Source organism: Urocampus carinirostris, chromosome 11 (assembly GCF_059441175.1).
Source record: "Urocampus carinirostris isolate Australia breed hairy pipefish chromosome 11, RoL_Ucar_1.0, whole genome shotgun sequence".
Classification (NCBI taxonomy): Eukaryota; Metazoa; Chordata; class Actinopteri; order Syngnathiformes; family Syngnathidae; genus Urocampus; species Urocampus carinirostris.
The window spans coordinates 22,973,412-22,994,620 of NC_142359.1; the positions used below are offsets into that span (position 1 = coordinate 22,973,412).

At 39.2% G+C, this 21,209-nt stretch overlaps 1 protein-coding gene across 3 annotated transcripts; it reads left to right on the forward strand.

The window, feature by feature from the left end:
• Positions 1-703: 703 nt before the first annotated feature.
• rab3ip (RAB3A interacting protein (rabin3)) lies at positions 704-20,053 on the forward strand. 3 transcript variants are annotated; one of them, XM_088348136.1, is made up of 12 exons: positions 704-848; positions 3,444-3,554; positions 5,539-5,705; positions 7,881-8,052; positions 9,383-9,478; positions 11,260-11,337; positions 14,170-14,376; positions 14,448-14,576; positions 16,303-16,415; positions 16,480-16,579; positions 16,649-16,718; positions 19,055-20,053. In XM_088348136.1, the coding sequence occupies exons 2-12, from the start codon at positions 3,462-3,464 to the stop codon at positions 19,135-19,137; spliced, it is 1,308 nt and encodes a 435-aa protein (XP_088204262.1). In that variant the 5' UTR covers positions 704-848; positions 3,444-3,461; the 3' UTR covers positions 19,138-20,053. The 3 variants fall into 3 exon arrangements, with proteins under 3 accessions (XP_088204262.1, XP_088204263.1, XP_088204264.1); XM_088348137.1 differs by having other exon boundaries at positions 19,058-20,053; XM_088348138.1 differs by lacking the exon at positions 9,383-9,478.
• Positions 20,054-21,209: the final 1,156 nt, after the last annotated feature.

Sequence of the window (21,209 nt, forward strand, 5' to 3'; positions counted from 1 at the left end):
CCAGAGTGTACGGGGCGGACCACATTAGGGTCAAGGCAAGAGGACTGGGAGGAGTGTTGGAAAGAAAGGTCATATTCGTCGCTGCAGGTATTTTTAAAATTGTTTTTTTATACTTCCTTTCTGTCAGTGGAGCATAAAAATGGTGAATGTATGAAAATACCTGCTTCTAATTAAGTCCAAACACCAACCCAGCCCCCCAAAAAATTGAAAAACATTTTTTATTCAAGAGCGTCTAAGAAATGCATATACAGTACCTGCATGAACAGGCTGCCTAAGGCTGCAATTGTGAATTGAAGCCAGGAGGTGACGGCAGACCGTAATAAAGCTTTCAAAATCCCACACCCCACCTTCAATCGAGAACATACTCTACTTTCAACATCCTAATAAGGACACCTCAAACGATGCACCCCACCTTTAAGTTATTTTTGTTAAAAAATGCTTTCTGGTATTGTTCTGGGGGCGGACTAAAGGCTATTATATGGACCACTGATGTGAATGTAAAAAAAATTAGCATATTTAAAATAACGAAAGCTTTATAGTTTATAATCATCTTTCTCTGAGACATTTTTTTATGTAAACATGGCATAACTATGTGGTGTGTTACTTGATCATTCCGCGGTATTCAGTTGGACTTTTTTGTACGTTTTTCAAGACATTTGGGGCGGATAAAACAGCATCCTTTGAATTGCTTATTTTCCGAGCAGTCATTGAATGCACCATCCTGGAGAGTTTACCTGGACTGCTCCGCCGCCAGCGAGCGTCATTTCTCGGCTTGCAATTCCCAGCCCAAGGCCTAGATTCTGTCCACACACCGTCCTGTGAGTGCACTGTTGATTCCACCACCATAGGTAAGAAAAAAACACAAGAATAAACTTGGTTTTCTGGATAGCCTATACGCTAAATGGTTAGTACACGTTCATTATCGGACATGCAAGCGTCTGTTGCTGTTGACAGCTGATGCATCTCACGATTTTTTTAGTGTTTTTATTTCCCGCTTACCTCTTAATCAGTATTGCATGAAACTAATTAAAAATGCTAGTCTAATAAAGGCGAATGCGTCATTTCATTCTATATGCATGGAGCACTGTTGACGTTAGCCGTATGGAGATTAGCATGTGAAGCTAATTGATAGCAGCGAGCTAACATAAGAAAACATTATTTGTAGTAAATTATATTTACAGGTGTTTCTGGCAGAGCTCGCTGACATTAATAAACATTATAATTGTGATAACGTAAAAAAAGAAAAAGATAAAAAGTCTAATTAATTTAGCGCACAACTGGAGGCTTGTTTATCTGGTGCGTTCAGGTGACTCGACCGACCTGTCAAATATGAACACACGTGGCTCGTAGCAATTTTGGCTGATATTTCATACCTGCAAAAATCCGCCAATTGCTCCCCTTATTAATGATTGCAATATCCCTTGTTAAGCGATAATAAACCTTACAAACACAAAACGGCACCCGCAGCAAGACAGACTATGTAGAATACAAAGATCATTTGTGCAAACAAGTTTGTTTTATTTACCCAATAAACAAAACAGTTTAAATTCCAGTGTTTTTCTTAGTTATTTACCCATTTGCAGTATATTTAGTGTTGCTTAGAGATTGGAGTCGAAATGGGCAAGACGCGATGGACCTATCCTTAATTTTTGAGTGTGTCAAAAAAGAATGGCGTCTCTATATGATTTCTGTCCAAAGTTAGGATTTATTTTTTAATAAATGCAAACCAAATGCTCCCCCCGGCCGCTAGAGCACAGTGTCGACTTTGCATGGCGTGGTGGGTTGTTTGAGGTGTAAAACTGCATTCACTCAACTGTTAAAACAAGTTAACACAACCACATTTAATGCCAAATATGAACTTATTTTTGCCAAATTGTTTGTGAATAAATATGCCGTGTCTAGAAAAGTCCCATGTCATCCGTGATTGAAATATGTAGGGTATGTTACTAATAGAGGCTGAATGATAAAGCATAATTCTAAACCTTAACATTTGGAGTTGGCATTATTTCACTGATCCGGCCCGCCTAAGAACGGAAAGCCTGGATCCAGCCACAAAGTCAGTGTTTGACATCCCTTTCATACACAATTTGAAATGATCAAAAAACGTATAAAATACAAAAAAAAAAAAAAAAACATAAATTGACAGGTATGATGTTCGGACATGTTTTTAAACTGATTTTGTTTCCCTTTTTGAAGAGAAGCTTTTTATTTTTGTATTATTTGTTTTTATTGGTTCCTATCTTTCTTTCTCCTGGCCTGCTTTTTGCTTATATCCCTGTCACTAAAACTCACTCCCTCTTTTTTATGTTCATTTCTATTCTTTTCTTCAAATTCATTTTCTTATTACTCTTCTTTGAATTCATGTCTCACAGTGCATCGGGATATCTGTTTTCCCTTCAAAACAAAAAAAAGCTATTTCAAAAGTGTCTACTCTGTCCAATAAGCATAGTCGGTTGTATTTTGTTTTGCCTGTCAAGATCAGCTAGAAAGCCTCACTCTACATCATGTGACCCAGCAATCTGATCCGTACCCAGCATCATTCTCCGTATCAGATTACTACAAGTTCTCGAGGAGCTGTCTCCATGGGGATGTACCGGGTTAGAATCAATCAACACATTAAGTCTATGGAAAGCTATCAAGCATTTATTTAGTCACAGGATGTTCTTTTCCCTTTACCAATACCAGTAAAAGTGCCAATTCTTCCAGTAGACTAACATCGAGTACCTAATGTGTTCTTTTAACACGTAAACATTTTAATTAAAATAAAAAAAAATGACGGGTTCTTTGAGAATAATGCCTGTATCTTTCAATTTATTAATTACTTATAAAAATAAAAAAATATAATTTTTTATAAAATTCTCCTGAAATTTAAGTTGATTTAAATTTAAGTGCATGCTTGTAAAGCTGCCAAATGGTTCCAGATATTGGTTCGCGTCAGTCATTAACCCTTTACACTTAAAATAAGGCTATGTAAAAATCCGATTTTAACTGATAATCAGTGCTCGCCTTTATATCTAAATCATTTGACATTTTGCATGTATGAGATGATGGTTGTGGGGGGCACGGCGGATGGGTGGTTAGCGCGCAGCCCCACGGTGCAGAGGTTTGGGGTTCAAATCCAGCTACTGCAGCCTCCTCATGTGGAGTATGGAGTTTGTTCTCCCCGTGCCTTTGTGGGTTTCCTCCCACATTCTCAAAAACATGCATGTCAGGTTCATTGGGAGGTCCAAATTGTTCCGAGGTGTGAATGAGCGAGTGAGTTGTCTGTCTCTGTGTGCCCTGCAACCGGCTGGCAACCCGTTCAGGGTGTCCCCTGCCCGCTGCCTGAAGATACCTGGGATGGGCTCCAATACCCCTGCTACCCCACTGAGGCTAAACAGTGCCGATAATGGATGGCTAGAGATGATGGTGACCTTATTTTTTTCCTCCATGCTAACGCACAGTGTGAAGGATGAACCGCCATGGCCTGCAGCAGCGCTCCCACTAACGCCGAAACCCTGGAAGGCTTCCATGAGGTCAACTTAGCCTCGCCCACCACTCCTGACTTGTTGCAGGTATGCACACGTAACTATTTTTTGCGGCATCTAGTCCTGCGGCCTTTGCAAATTATGTGAATTCACCAACAACCTGCAAGAATGTCATAGCTACTAGATGATGCCAAAATACTATTAGTTTTTAAATGAGGGGATAGATTTAATAATTACCTTCAAGATATAAAATATTTTATTTTAAATTAAATCTTTAAGTAATATCTAATGTGTATTTATTTGAATATTTATACAAAACTTCAGTCATTGAAGCTTGTATTTTATGTTCTATCGGGTCCATTGTTCTAAAACCCAAAGTCTGCCCATACTACTCGCTATGGGTCTGACTGCCATCTTTTTTCTGGTTTACCTCATATGCTAAAAATCCAATTTTAAAAACGGAATGAATTTATCACTTACACAAGAATATCACAAAAAAAATGAGGAATAAAAATGTTTCATTCTAAAGCCTGTAAATAAAACAAAAATATAATATTCAATATGCAGAAAGAACAACTCATTTAGCCTCACCCCGCTAATCAAAGTATATCGGAAAAAATTATCACTGTAATCCTATTTGTTATTGTAATAAAATGCCAACTAACTCGTTATTTGAGAGACTTAAAATTGAGATAAATCGCCACATAACTAAAGCAGTAGAAAGAAAAATAAGGAGCACAACAACAAACCCATTTTTCTACTAAACATTTTTTTCCATACTTTTTTAAAAGGAACTAAATAAATATTTCAGCAAATTATGACCGATAGTTTCTCATTTGTGGATATAGTTCATAAAAATCATACTTCAAAAGGACAGTCTGTAATATTCGACCACTAGATACCACCTTTCTGAGCAGCAAGATGGCAGACCATTATGTCAGCTCCCTTAAGGTGAGGCTCAATGTTATGCAAGATAAAGGCTAACATCTTTACCTATGAGTATTTTGAAATGCATGTTTATGTGATAGTTCATGTATTTTTGCTGATTATTCCAATCAATACTGTGTTTGAATGTCGTTTTAATTGGTATTTATGGTAGTAATATGCTGTATCTATCTAGCAATTATTGCAATCAATTTAGAGAAAATCGTTCTCATGAAGATGATCACACAGCAAATTAACCTTGTATCTCAAGACGGAAGTGTTTAGTTAAGTATTGATTTTGTCCACCAAACAATTTGCTAATAAAGGAAATGAACTCTCACACAATTTATGGTTCCATTTGTTTTCAACACTAAACAGCTCAACTATAAATTTATTTTTGATCAAACAAAATGTATTTGTGAAGCACTTTTCCGGTAATAAATTGCCACACCAAAGTGCTGTACAAAAACATTCAGTATACAATAGGACAAAAAAAAACCCACTTTATCCTCACCCAACCACCCAAAACGCCTCATACACAGACGCACACAATGGTTAAAATAGAATAAAATATGATTATGGCAAGGCACCGACTAACCATGTGAGGAAAGGGACCTAAAGGAGGCTTAGCCACACTGATGGGGAAGGCAGCAGATGGCCTCAAGATTTTCATCCATTGAACCACACCCGACAAGTTTGCCCCAAATGAGGAAACATTGAAATATAAAAACAACTGCAGAACAAAACATAAACGCGCAATATAAAAAAGTAAAGTATGATACATTAAGCGTTAAACAAATCAAAACAAAACAAAAATTATCAATTAAAAGTCATCTTAAAGAAGTAACTCTCGAGCCTCCTCTTAAAATTATCAAGGGTCCCTGCAAAAATTTTGTCCTACAGTCAGTTCCATAGGTGGGGACCAAAAGTGTCTGAATGTTAGTTCGCCATAAGTTTTCGTCCTCAGTTTAGGAACAGTCAACAAACGGCTGGGGCTGATATAATATGAGCAAATCAGACAGATAGGATGGCACAAGACCACTAAGAAATTTAAAACTTTAAAAAAAAAACAATGCAGTAATTATTAATCCGGTGTATTGAGAGAAACGGTGGCAAATACTTGATGGTGCAATTCCTGTGGCCGCAGAACCAAGCGGATCAGCGCCCTTCTGCCTGCCAAAGCACGCCGCCCACATCCTTGTATCGCACGCATTCGCTTGGAGCACCACCTGCTGGCTTGTGCTCGTCACTGCAGGCCGATCAGCTCCCGACGCGACCCGTCTACTCCACGCCGCCGCATGCTCGCAATGGCAGGTGAGACGTCGCCAAGTTTTTAGAATACGTAAATGCTAGACAACAGAATAATGTAATATTATGCATAAAATGAAATATATTTTTTAAAAATCCATTTATTTACTAAATTATAATAGCATATTGTTTTCACTCCATAGTGAAGTTTAACTCGTTTAAACATGGAACCTTTTTATACCAGGCAACTTTTAATTCAAGCAACTCAGAATCTCTGAGAATCACACAACACAATGTTAAAATAAAGTATCGACTGCAACAACAAATAAACTATGCAATACAAGAATAAATATTACATTTTTATATAAACACATTATTAAACCTGAAAAACACAGGAAACATAAATTCAAATATATATATATATATATATATATATATATAAATCTGCAAAAAAAGACAATTTTAACCTTTTTATACCCAACAAATTTAAACTTGCTTCGTTCCCAAGCGACACGAATCTGTTGGAGCGACATCCACCAGTAAAAACAGCACTGGCGATCTCAAAAATAGGACTCACACTTTTCACGACGCAGCCCTTTTTCGTATTTTCTCTCAGCATTTCATGCATTTCAGCGCGATATTTGAAATCGCTATCTAACTATATAGTAGTCGCTATTTTGCATGGTGACATTATCTGAAAATACGTGACATAAACAACTGAGGAAAGGAGAAAACGCTGCAGCAGTAAACGGCATGAGGTGTGCGAGTGCACACCGCCGTTGGCGTTGCTCAGAGTTGCTTACGTCACATTATTTTGGATCATGTGACCCTTTGTGATGGCGCTTACATAAAACCAGCACATTTACTACTGTGCTGAAAGAAAGTGCGGATGAGGGCTGCATCACATAAAACGCGAGCCCTATATACCTAGACCAGTAGTCTGCACAGAAAGCTATAAAGTTGCCCTTGCTTTTTGCTTTTATTTATTTATGTATACACGCATTTCTTTTTAGCACTCAAATTGTGCTAGATTTTACGATGGTAAATGAGCAGTCGACAAATACCGCCAACCACATTTGCTCAACATTGCATGCTACAGGAATTGAACCCGTGTCCTGGCTGCTGAAGTACCATTGAAGACATTGTGAAAAGCATTAGTTTTTATCATATCATCACATTATTTTTACTCACAATACCACATTGTCTCTCCTTTATTATCTTAAAGGCACATGTGATTGGTCAATCGTTGTACAACGTTGTTTTGTCTGAGCTCATTCCCATAATGCTCCATTACAACATTGTACAACGTGGCACTGCATTAGAGAATTATGGCAATAAGTACAACCAAAATTGACATGGAGCATTATGAGTTCAGCCAAAACAACTTTGTACAGCAACTGCCCGATCAAGTTTATTTTTAAGAAAAAAATGGCGAGACAATGTGGTATTGTGAGTGAAAATGGTGTGATGAGATAAAATTGAATGCCTCTCCCATGTCGTCTGGAACCCTATTGGTCTGGATTTTTGCTTATTATTACTATTTTTATTATTATTATTGGTATTATCACTAATGTTATTTGTGGGCTGGGTCGCGAAAATATTGTTAGACATTATCCAGTCCGTGGTACAGGAAAGTTGCCGACCACTGTTTTACACAACAGTACCTGGGCAGCCATGCTGAGAAAAATGCCACATTGAAACACAGATGTAAGACATCCTCTTTCTGTGTTTTTGTCATTAGTGGTTGCCGCGGTACTGAAACAAATTGTATCCACCTGTCATCGTTCCCCGTAGATTAAAGGAAACTCCAGCGACCTGACATTGACGAGGATAATACGGAAAAAGAAGTGTTTTTGATAGATAACTTCCACTGCTGTTCAATTTGGATTTATTAATTGAAGACTTGATTTGTGGGTGAGAAAGTTAAAATACTTTAAGTACATTGTAAATATTTAATGAAGTACTGTTAAACCTCCTATATTGCTCCTGTTATATATTACATGACTAATCTTGGCAAAACATCAATTAATTTTAAGGGTGTCATAAATATTTCTAGACGCCATCAAAGTGTTTTGTATCTAGAGCACATACGTTGTGGAAAAGAGCAGCTCACCATTTGCTTTGGTGCCCTGTATTTAAAGCAGCAGTGTTTAAAATGTAGCGTCTTCTAGTCAGGAATTTACGGTTATTTGTTTCTTCGAGAGAAGGTAAAAATGAAAATGGTCTGTCTCTTACATCCAGCGTGCAGGGTCTGGAGGCGGACCCGGCAGAAGGCAACTTTCTGTCGGGCGACGTCAGCGACGAAAGTGGCGGACTGAGCGACAGCTTCTCGCGCCTGCACAGTCCGTCCGTCATGGAGGTGCGAGAAAAAGGATACGAACGGCTCAAGGAAGAGTTGGCCAAGGCGCAGAGGGTAACGATTAAGTTCGTGAGGATGAAAGCGTGCGTGCGTGCTACACTGCGGCTGGTTTTATGTCATATTTGATTCGGTTTTCTTGTCGTAAAGATGCACGCTATGTTTTTTTCCCGTTTTGTCTACATTGTTCATTAAGTCACCCCAATGATTTTCCGTATTCAGTATGATTTTATATGCAATTAAAGGTGGGATGCATTATTTTAGGGTTACTTAAAAAATTACAAATATTTTATCTTTCAAGTATGTGCAAACAATGCCCTTATGTTTTTTTTCCATTGCACTTATCTTTCAAAGCTGTTGGGGGCAGAACACATTAGGTAGAAGGAATGGAAGGTGAGACGGGGGGTGTCACCGGTGGGTGGGGGTCGGTTGGAGAGTGACGTCATGCTCGCCCCCGCGTTGTTTTTATTCCTTTTTGTATGACGAGTGATGCATCAGTTGCTCTATAATTGCTTTAAAGGTAAAATGTTTTGAAACATTTTGCACTAGAAAACAGGAAAAAGTAAAACACCAGGCTGTTCGCTATAAAAGTAACATTGCAGTTGTTTCATTTTTGCAGTTTGCTATTTATTGAGAGAAAAACATTAGTTTCCTCAGATGGGTAATTGCTGTAAGCACTACCTAAGAAAAAATGCGTAACCCAGCACTGCTGTTACTTTTTCTACGAAAATGCTGAAAAAAATTCAAATCGATCTAATTATCAAGAATAGCAAGTACCTTCTTTTTGGGAAAGAGCGATCCCTTTAATGCCTGGGTTTGAATCTAACTGGCCTTTTAATGCCGTATTAATCGTGTTAGTTGCCAAAAAGTATTCACAATCATCCAAAATTTTGTCAGCTAGCCCCTTCACTAATACCAGATCAATGCCTGTTTGGTTAGACAATCCAGCCACCATGATGCATTTACATAGCTATGTGTTCCCTGATTTTTATACAATTTTTTGATTGTTTCAAATTGTGTTCGGCGTATAACAATTTTTGGACCGAAAAAAAATACATCCTGTTACGTGTAAGAAGCAACACTAAATTTAGTACAAGCGGCAAAAGAACTAAGAAAGATGCTGAAAAAAAGAATAGAAAGAATATATAGGTTCTGCCTTGTGTTTGTTAGGTTCATTATCGCTTAATAAGGAGAAATACAATCATCGATTAGGGCAAGCGCTCGACAGAGGCCGTGATGATGACACAAGCAAGAGGGTGGTGCCTACGAGTACAAAATACTGTACATTTCCTGTTCATTTATTTTTGTTTATTTCTTGTTCATGTGCTTTGTCATATTTCATTTGATCATGATTGGCTGCATGTCGGTGTTTGTGCGTGTGCGTAAGGAGCTGCTGTTAAAGGATGAGGAGTGTGAGAGGTTGTCAAAAGTGCGTGATCAGCTGGGCCAGGAGCTGGAGGAGCTGACGGCCAGCCTCTTCCAGGTCGGTGTCCCCCAACCAAAATCCCTCTGCCCTCCCAACTTTTACTCCGCCGACCCCGCTTGTTTCCTCCTTTCACAGGAAGTTAACCGAAAGGCTTATTTCTTTTTCTTGTATGCGTGTTGTTCTACTTGTAAGGGTGCTCTCACTTCATGTGGTTGCAGTAAAAGATTGTGTGACTCCGGGGATCTTTTGAGCAAGCAGTGTGTTTTTTTCCTCTTTCAGTCAAGTTGTTTATATCTGCCACAAGAACAACCTTACACTACACAAAAAAACTGGCAACTGAAAAAATGTTTTATCTCACAAGATGGCACCAAATTGTTTGGTATTTGTTTTTTGTTCAGTTCCACAGTTTTTGGACCCTGACATTACTATATCCATCTAAATAAACTCCTCAGTTCCCCCTGACACAGATGTGTTCCTATACAGAGCCGGCTGCGCAACACTTAAATTTGCTTATTGTCAAGTGATCAAACTGAATGATCACTCTGAATTTAATTAAATTTCTATAATCAATTCATGTAATGTGTGCCTTTTGCTATTCACTGGATGATAATTTCTAAACTACTGTAATTTTTGACTGGAATACAATTTCTAAATTGTACATCAGTGACAAATGAACAGCATTATGATGGATTTATAAAGATAATATTACGATTGCACCATGTTATCAATTTATTGACGATTGATTTTCCAAGGAATTATAATTTTTTTCGAAACAATACCCAACTCTCTTATACCATTAAAAAGACTCATTTTAAAAAAATGTTTACCAGTCTCAGAGGGACGTTGTTTGTTATTTAGCGCTTCCTAGTGGTTAAAAAAAAAACTTTGTACATTAAAAAAAAAAAAGATATTGATATGAAAATAAGCAAAAGCTACATAAACTAGCAGATAATGTATTTATTTTACATGACATGGGGCTCACCTAGATAGAGCGGAGATGATTGTCCGCCGTCTTGCTGCTACAGGTACCCCCTATACACAAAAACCTTGTTAAAGGCAGGGCAAAAATAAGAGAAGAAAAATGGTGCGTTTGGGTCACTTGGAGTCTCCGTACTTTGTATTCCCACCTGGGGTTTGCAGCACTCTTTCTATTGCACGACACTATGCGACATCTAGTGGGCAAATGTTACACAGTGTCCCTTTTAAAATGATGATTGTTCTCAAAATGGCATTAAATGAATGATAATATAATATTAATAAAATAGTTCACATTTCTGAAAAGGCCACTAGGGGACAGCCAATTCTGCTATTGTGAGAACACAAACCTTACACTCCAAAACGACTTGGCTCAAAATTGATCCAAATTGTGGTCAAAAATTGACTAATCAATTACTTCATACTATCCAACTTTCAGGGTCCTTTTGTACAAAACAATGTTTATAATGAAATGACCAAGTTTTGAGGTTTTTTTTTTTTTTGCAACAACCTGATTTGCAGGACAGGGTTTAGTTTTAATTTTGAATTGTTTGTGATATTTCTGACACAATTGTTAATTGAAAAAAAAAAGCCGGGAATGGGCACACCTTCCTGGTATTATTTGCTCATCGCAAATTTTATAATCAACTAAATTTTTCGAGAGTTTCCGGATTTGAAATTCCATCAAATCCAAAGAATTTCTGCCCATCAGTAATTAATATACACCATTTGCCATCTTTTAAAAAAATATGAAAAGTTACTCGGAGTCTTTTTTTCCCCTGCCTCGCTGTCGTTTTGAGTCACCTGTTTTGTATTGTTTGTGCGTGTTTTCATGGGGCAATGTTGATGTTATGACGTTTCAGGAGGCGCACAAAATGGTCAGGGAGGCCAATGTCAAGCAGGCCAATGCTGAGAAGCAGCTGAAAGAAGCTCTGGGCAAGGTGAGAATATACCTTTCAACTGCAAGTGGCCACATGATAGCCTATCACTGTCGAACCTTCTGAGTCACAGGCTGCATCGTATTGAAATATTTGAAATAAGGGCCCGAAGGAAAACAATTATTGATTTATTTTTTTCTATTCACCAATGCAGTATTGAATCTGGTAGCGCAGCATTAATACAGATAAAAATATAATGGAGCCCTATTATTTATTTTTTGGGGACATTTTAAAATGTGCATATATGTATTTTGCATCTTTATGCACATTTCTTTAGACAAAAATTTAAAAATGGCCCAAAAAATGGATATTAGTAGTTTTAGAACAGGGGTCTCCAACGTAGTGCATGTGGGCACCAGGTAGTCCCCCTAAGAGCACCTGATAGCCCACGGAAAATAGCTCACCAGTGATGTGTCATAATGATTATCAGGGACATTTGATTTCTAAATGGCATGTTTAAAAAAACAATTGTTTAGTGGTTGACTGTACCCCCCATTTAAACTACACCCTGCTAATAACATTGTAACAACATAGTGATGAAAACATAAATTGCTATTTTAGAAATGCATTTCAGACTGGTAACTAGTTAAAAAAGGTTGGCAACCCCTGTTTTAAAATAGCTGTGACAATATAAATTTATGAATAAACAGTCAGACATTTACTAGTACTGTACATGTTGTATTTATTTTGGCTATAAATAAACCATTTGATCACATTGGTTTTGACACCTTCAGAATGAAAGCAAACTAACACCTGATGACCCGTTTTTAAAGCACCCATTTAGATAATATTACATCTAGCACAGACGGTTTTTTTCCATTAAATTTGTTAAAATAACAAAGTAAAGAAACACGTAGACAGTTATTTGAATGTTGGGGACACTGAGAACGGGCATCACTAAAATAAACACGGCCTTTTTTTTTTTTTCTTTTTTTTTTTTACATTTTATACATATTATTGGTATAATTTTAACATTTTCGTTGATAAAGCATGTGGCCTTTGGGTTGTAGTTTGCCGATCCCTTTGCCTGTTGATAAGTTTAAGGTTTAGTAGACACAAAAAAAACAGGAGGGAAGACATTTATAGTTTTTAAAACCCTTGTGCCATGCATTTTCTTTTGTGACACTAAGCATGTCAGTGTACATTTTTTGGACGTGAACTCAAAAGTGTGATAGGTCAGTCATTTATGAAACCTTTTTTTTTACTTTCAACAACGCGAAATGTTTGGCATCATATCTATCCATACATATATAGTCACTTATTTATTCATTCATTCCTGTCCCCTATAACAGTAGGAGTCTTAAAAGTGACTATAAAGAAAGCTAACTGAACTGTATAGTCATGTACGGTACATACAGTTTCATGGTGACTATTTAATATGGCCTAATTAGAGCATTGAATTTGTCAAAAATTGGTTTTCAAAAAATGTCCATTTTCTTTGTCAATAGCATTTTCCCCCAAAACATCTCATGTTTGGTGCCACCAGCTGGTGTAAAGGTGTCAACACAAAAAATGTTACCTCTCATACAATTAACTCGGATACTGAAAATACCAAAATCATGAGAAAAGCATTGAAATACATCAGGTTTATGTTATGTCAAAGATGTAATGGATGTCTTTTTGTTTTGTGTTCAGTATTTGGTTGGCTCCCAAATGCAATAACATATAAATCCCAACACAATGCCATTTTATACATCAACAAGAGGTTCAAGAGGTCCTCCTCTGTGTTAGAGAGTGGCCGAAAAAAAGCAAAGCGAGCATTTTCTCAACCGCATCAAGCTTTCTTATTCCACTTTCGTTTCAAAAGAAACGGCTCGCCTCTTCCTTACACTTTACACCAACCATATGAATGGATCCAGGAGATATTAAACAATAAAAACGTCAAAGTCCTTAGTGCGCTAGAGATACAGTACACGTTGTTGTGATTACATACGAACCAGGAAGTAAAGTAAAGTGGATACTGGGTGACCTCTCACAGCACCACACGGCAAAAGAAGCACTACAGTATTGTCCTCTACTCGTATAAAGGTGGACACACTACAAAATCTTACAGCAATGTCCCGATTTTTTTAGACACTCCGAAAAAAATGTTCTTATCTACCGTTTTTCGTAAGTCGAATGGTCGTAAATAGGGGAGCGTCTGTACTGTGATACCTTTACATAGGAGATAAATTTGTTCCTGGAACATGCTTGTATCTTGAGGAAATTTTCTTGATATGAAAAAAAAAAAAGTAAATCCAATTTGTTTCCAGGCCTCACACGAAAATCAAAGTTAAAGCTACCTAACTTCCTGATCACTTAAAACAAATGACAGTAATTATTGAACATAAAAGTACAATAATAAGGTAAATACAATTATAATAAAATCACTTTAAAGCCCTGGTTTCTAGTGGTAATTTCTGTAAATTCTCGTAACTTGGATTTTCTCTTGTATGTCAGGCAGAATCTTTGCTCGAGATACATCTTGTATGTAAAATATCTTGCTCGAGAAATGATTGTGAGTAAAATAATTATTAAAGTCAAAGTTACTTTACCTAAAGGAGTTATTAAACTTATTTTACATGCCAGTTACATTTTTGTCAGGATTAATAAGTTACATAGGGCCCTTTATGAGGACAGCCATTAAGCTGATGTGCACTTTTGTAAAAATGTGTTTGACACCCATGGATATGAAAAGTTCAAAACAAGGAACAACAGTGAGTTATATTAGTCAAAATAATGAATGAAATAGCATCCTATGTAATCTCTTTGGCAGGTGTCCAATACTGTATTAAGAACTGAATAAATGTATCACCTGTTTTAAACATCATCTTTTTGACTGTTTTTCTTTTTCAGATCGATGTGCTGCAGGCGGAGGTGCAGGCCTTGAAGACGCTGGTTCTGTCCTCTCCCACGTCGCCTGTGGGCGAGCTCCCCAACATGGGCAGCGGGAAAACGGCCTTCCGGAAGGGCCACAGCAGGAACAAGAGCACTTCCTCGGCCATCTTGGGGACGCAAGCCGATTCCTCGGCCACGCAACCTATCGTGCGGGAGTGCCGTGAGGTCCGATCCTCCACCGCCGCCCCAAAGCAAGCTTGCCAGTCTTCCCTAAGGGTGACTTGTTTGGGTTGCAGGTGGACGCGCAGCTGTTTACAGAGTTCAAAGCGTGGAAGGAGGAGCCCACATTAGACCGCCATTGCTGCTTCCTGGAACGAGTTTACCGTGAGGACATCTACCCGTGCCTCACCTTTAGCAAGAGCGAGGTGGGCGTGGCGCATAGAAACTAGAGATTCGGAAAAAAATGTTGAATTGATTTCATTTTCAGATTATTATTTGTTCTTTACCAAAATATGGATTTCTGTTTTCTCTCAATGCCATACAGAGGTTGTCACTTTATGCCACATTGCAATATAATAATAATAATAATAATTTCCTTTGTATTGTCATTCTGTGTAACAATGTACACAGAACGAAATGTCGATACACCTGACCCGTTGTAGCGAGCCGATGCAGCCGCAGCCAACAGAGGGCGCCGCCATTTTACCAATGTTATAAGTCTTAGGTATGACTCGGCTGAGGCGCGAACCAGCGACCTCCCAGTCTCAAAGCGGGCGCCTTACCAATGAATCAAATGTTAAATCAATTGTGTGTTGCAGCCATATTTTTTTTTTTATTACTCCCTCAGACACTTGTGGAACATGCATGACATATAAAGACTGTAATGTGGCTTTTATTGTAAATTATCTTTCACGTAAACAATATAAGGATTAAATGCTTCAGAGAAAACATGAGAAAACTGTGGACGATTTGCATAGTGGACAAGCTGAGAACTGATTTTTCTCTTTTGTCTCTGGCTTTATCCTTCTTGCTGTCTTTCCTCTTTTGGCCTTTGTCACGCCCCCTGTTCGTCTGTCACTCTTTGTCTCACTGTCTTTTTTCCCCTCTCATTTGCTGTCTATCGCTGTCTCCGTCTGCTTCTTCCTGTCATTCTCTCTCACTTTCTCTCACTCTGTCGTTCTCTCTTTTTCACTGCGTCTCTCTCTCCTCTTGTCTCTCTTGTTCTCGCTGTCTTTTTCTCTCACTCTCTCTTGCGTTTCCTCTCTCGTACACTGTGTTTAACTCTGTCGCTCACTGCTACTTTCTGTTTTTCTCTCTGTCCCTGTACCTCTTTCTCTGGCGTTCTTGGTCGCATCTCACTGCTTCTTTCCTCTTTTCATTGTCTCCACCTCTCTCTATATCTCTGTCTGCCTGTTTCTGTCTTTCTGCCACTCTCTCTGTCTCTATGTGATGTTCTGTCGTTATCACTCTCTCACTCTCTCTCCCCGTCTCTTTCTCCCCTTTTGCTCTCTATCTGCTTCTTTTTGCCTTTCTCACTCACTGTGTCATCAATTTTCTGGCTGTCTTTTTTCCCCTTTCTTTCATACACTGTCCCTCCATCTCTGTTTCCTGCCCTCTATGCCTGCTTCTTTCCCTCTGTCTCTCACACACACTCTCACTCTCTCTGTCTACATCTTTCTCTTTCTTTGTCCCACTCTGTCGTTCACTCTCGCTGTACTCTTTCTGTCTCTCGTTCTATGCATTTCTCTCTCTTTTTTTCTTTCTTTAACTGTCTTTGTCTCCCTACCTCGCTCCGTCTGCTTATTTGTTTCTCTGTCACTCTCTCACTGTTTCTCTTTTGTTTCTTTATTCATTTTTTTTTCCCTTGTCATTATTGGTCTTTGAAATTCGGTGTTGTTCTCTCTTTCTCTCTCTCTCTATCTTTTCCCTCTTTTTCCCTGTTACTTTTTATTACTCCCTTCTCGCTTGTGTTTGCCATCTCCTTCTTTCTTTGTCACTCTCTCCATCTTTGTTTACCTCTCATCTCTTGCTCTGTCTCTCTTTTACTCTTTGTCTCTCGTTATCTATGCCTCCCCCGTGTCTTTCTGTGTCTTTGTCATTCTCTCTGTGCCTTTTTCGTTTTTCTGTCTCTGTCTCTCTGTCGCTCCTCAGCTTGGTTCGTCCATCTTGGAATCAGTGGAGCAGAACACACTCAGCGTGGAGCCGGTTGGATTCCAACCGCTACCTGTCGTCAAAGCCTCGGCCGTCGAGTGTGGCGGACCAAAGTGAGACCACACACGCTCAAATACAAAGTTTTGCCTTGTCCATTTACCGATGCGGGTGTGACAGGAAGTGCGCCTTGAGCGGCCAGACCAAAACCTGCAAGCACAGAATCAAGTTCGGGGACTCGCCCAACTATTACTTTGTGTCTCCGTACTGCCGATACAGAGTGAGTATGCCGCCGCCGCCACTTTACGCCAAATTGCAACTCTCCATAAACTCTTTGCTTGGTCATCAGATTACAGCGGTGTGCAATTTCTTCACCTACATTCGTTACATCCACCAGGGGCTCGTCAAGCAGCAAGACGGTAAGATCTAGCACTGATCAGCTACACAATAGGCTTTGAGAAATCATCCAATTTCTTCTTACATTCAGTGCTATTTACGAGTACAGTTGTACCTCTTTGTTCAAGCACTTTTAAACAAGCACATTTTTATATACCAGTTTTGCATGGAGGAAAAATCTTGCTCCGCATGCGACGAAATATCCAGGTCACGAACAATACCAGAGGTTACCGCTCAAGACCGCATCAGCAGATTCAGATTCAGATCTACTTTATTGTCATTCTAGTACACGTGTATACAGAACGAAATGTCGATGCATCTGACCCCCACAGTTTCCTTGAATGTACAGATATAAATAATGTTGTATTGTATTTTGGCTACCTATAGTATTTTACCATAGTGCCGATAGTGCAAGAAGAGTAGCTAACCAGATGCAAAATGGGCAGTCAGGTTAACAAGTCAGGTACACAGTAACCTTAACACTGTAACAATAACGCTGTAATTACAATAGTGCAGAGAGCAATGTGCAAGGAGGAGTGGCAAGCTATAAAAAAAAACTGCCAGTAGTGCAAAAAGTCAGATTAGCAGCCGTTTAGATTTAAGTTAACTATATGTTAGATTGACCATTTAACAGTCTAATGGCCAGGGGGACTAGACTATTGCGGAGCCTGGTGGTCCTGCACCGCACACTGCAGTACCTCTTCCCAGAGGCTAGCAGAGTGAACAGTCCATGATGGGGGTGAGAGGGGTCCCCGGTAATGTTTTTAGCATGGGATAGGCAGTGCTTCTGGCCAATGTCCTGAATGGAGGGAAGTGTAGTCCCGATTATTTTCTCTGCTGTCCTCGTTACCCTCCTCACACTACCCCAGTCGGTAGCGCTGCAGCCTCCACACCACACAGAGATACAGCTGGTCAGGATACTCTCTATGGTGCCCCTGTAGAATGTAATGAGGGAGGGTGGGGGCAGGTGGGCTCTCCTCATCCTCCGCAGGAAGTACAGGCGCTGCTGTGCCCTCTTAACCAGTGATGCAGTGTTCACGGACCAGGTGAGTTTGTTTGTAATGTGCACCCCTAGGAACTTGATACTGCTGACAACCTCCACAGCCTTGTTGTTGATGCAAAGTGGGGCATGGTTGGGCTGGTTTTTCCTAAAGTCGACAATGATCTCTTTAGTTTTGTCGACATTCAGGACCAGGCTGTTGTCCCTGCACCAGCCCACCAACTGCTCCACCTCCTCTCTGTAGGCCAGGTCGTTGTCATCCCTGATGAGGCCCACCACTGTTGTGTCGTCAGCATACTTCACGATGTGGTTTGTGGCGGACCTAGGGACGCAGTCGTGTGTCATCAAGGTGAACAGCAAGGGGCTTAGGACGCAGCCTTGGGGGGAGCCCGTGCTGAGGTAGATGACATCTGAACTGTTCTGACCTATCCGCACTGATTGGGGTCTGTCACAGAGGAAGTCCAGCAGCCAGTTCCGCAGGGGGGTGTTGAAACCCAGGAGTCTCATTTTGTCTACCAGATGTTGTGGGATGATGGTGTTGAATGCTGAACTGAAGTCCAGGAACAGCATCCGCACATGGGTGTTCTTCTCCTCTAGATGTGTCAGGCTCAGGTGAAGCGCAGAGGAGATGGCATCCCTGGTGGAGCGGTTTGTCCTGTAGGCAAACTGAAAGGGGTCGAATGAGGAGGGGAGACTGGAGGTGATGTGCTCTTTAACCAGTCTCTCAAAGCACTTCATTATGATAGGAGTCAGTGCAACGGGCCGGTAATTGTTGAGTGATAAGATCTGGGGTTTCTTTGGCACTGGGATGATGTTGGCAAATTTGAAGCATGATGGTACTTTGGCTTGGTCTAGCGAGGCGTTCCAGTTTTGAAAGTAAAAAACTTGTTCTGTACCCTTACTTAAAGTTACAGTGACTTTAAGTTCAAGTGTACAGTAAGTTCTTGCATATCATCAACAGTCTCTCAATCTCATACCTGCCAACTTCAGCATATTGCTTCCCATATTACAGGACTGCAACTCCCCTTATTAAGCAGTAATTATATCTATCTACCTACCTACCGACCTACACACCCACTGTTTTGTTTTTTTTTTTGTTGAAAAAGTTTAAAATATCCATTAAAGTGTGTTCCACTTCATGATTGTGTCCCACTTATTGTTGATTTTTCACAAGAAATTACTTTTATATCTTTATTTTTGACGTCTGAAATGTGGCAAAAGGTCACAAAGTTCAAAGGGGCCAAATAGTTTTGCAAGCCCCTGTACAAAGAGGTTATAACCGCGGATGAAACTGGTTCTACTCATTGCCCATCTCTTCAATAGACTAAGCAATTAAAACAAAGAATGGTGTGTGTTCAGCAGAACAGATGTTCTGGGAGGTGATGCAGCTGCGCCGGGAAATGTCCTTGGCCAAGCTGGGCTACTTTAAAGACAACCTGTGACTGAATGATCGACACATCGGACCCTCCCGAGGACAACTCGGCGTAAGATGACATCACGGATCGGGATTTTGGCCACACCAAACACTCATCAGTGTTATGTTGACACATTTTGTTCACGTAAAATATTTTTTAAAACAAATAAAAAAACAATCAAATTGAGCTCGAAATAAAGTGATGATGTTTCAGATGCTTTGTTGTTGAAAGCTCAAGGGATCTATTAAGCTCAATCACTTGTTTTTGTTTCAGAAAATCAAATCTTTTTTGGACACTTTTGGTGGATTGGAGTTCAACATCTATGACGAGTAGAAATTTACAGAAAGTTTTCTGGATATGAAGTCATATTTTCCTTTCAGACATGGTTCCCACAACAACAGCATCTTGGAATTACCCAATGAAGAATATAGCGTTTTAGATAATTTTTTACAATTATTTATGGTTTCCACTTATCGCACATGATATAATTATAAATAGAATAAGTTAAATACAATTATTAGATAATTATATATAATTGAAATTATTTACAAAATCATATTTAATTTCCACTTATTCCAATGACCAGACATAGGAATATTCAAGAGTTTCTTAAGCTTTATCATCCCGCATAATGTTTTGAAATTTGACTGAAAGTGTGTCTAAACTGGTTGGTGTTCAGTTTGCTGAAAATATGAGTACCTCTCGTGTATTTACATGTCGAAGGATAAAATCAACACTAAGCCACCAAACACTCCGAAGCAATGTTTACCCTTTTTTTTGTTACTTGTTTGTGGTTTTGTGAGAGATGATGTACATTTTCCATTTTCTCAATCTGATTATGTAATTGTTTCCTGTCATTTAAAGTCAACATCACTGACCCGTCTCCCAATTTGGTTTAGTGCCTTTTCTCTTTCACCATGTAATAAACAAATGGAAAAAAGAATTGTGTCTTGAGTCCATCTACTAAAGATTACTTGTAAGGATGCACGATAACTCTGTTTTCTGATAGAATTGTTCTCCTGATCTGCAACCTCAGTGGAACTGTTTAAATCTAGGCTTAAAACACACTTATTCTATAGTATATGTATAACCTATATTTTATGTTGACAATATCTGTGTATTATTTGTTATTGGAACATCCATTGCAGCCTGGTCATCCTGGAAGGGGGATTACCTCATGCGGTCCCTTCTCAAGGTTTCTTCATTTTCCTCATGTTGAGGTTTTTGAGTTTTTCCTTGCCCTCGTGTAGGTTTTAGATCAGGGGAGGGTGTAATAATAGTCTCTGGTTTGCAATAATCTGTAGTCTGTGCAGCCCTTTGCGACTTTGTGATTAAGGGCTATACAAATAAACATGACTGAAGACTGCTACAGGTAGCTATTTTAAGTCTGTATTTTCTATAGGGAAAATATGCACACACAAAATCGAATTGTTTGTATACGTGATTTTACAATAACTAAATCTTATGTAAACATGTCCCCAACAAGTAGTGGACTAGAGCTTGACTCACACATGAATAAGTATACAGATGCTGAGGAAGAGAGGAGAAAACTATCGGGCACATATAACATTTTGCAATTTACAACTGAGGAGGTTTCTCATAGCGATGCGATGATCTGGTAAAGAAGTTTAAAACATTAACATACCTAAGACTTACGACATTGGTACCTATTGCCTCCCTGCTTGGCGCTCGGCATTAAGGGTTGGAATTGGGGGGTTTGGTCACCTAATGACTCCCAACACAGCAGTTGGGTCTAAAAACCCGCGCCGATCGAAGGCGACGAGTCACGTCGATAGCTTCGCTTGACAAAATGATTTCCGGTAGACATCATGTTGATGGTTGATACTCGCTGAATAATAATAAATACAAAAAAATAAACTTTTCTGTACTAGACATCCAAAAAGTGTATCACATTGTGTCGCAATCAAGACACTGGTTTGTGGACTTGGTCGGCGTAGTTTTGGCATGGACAGAGAAGACGTGTCCCTGCCTATATCGAGAAATCATTGTTTTGTATGTGTTGCCCCTGAAAAACACCGACTGTTTGAGAAAATATCACTTTCAAATTCAAACGACTCCAAAAAATCTTGACTCCTGAC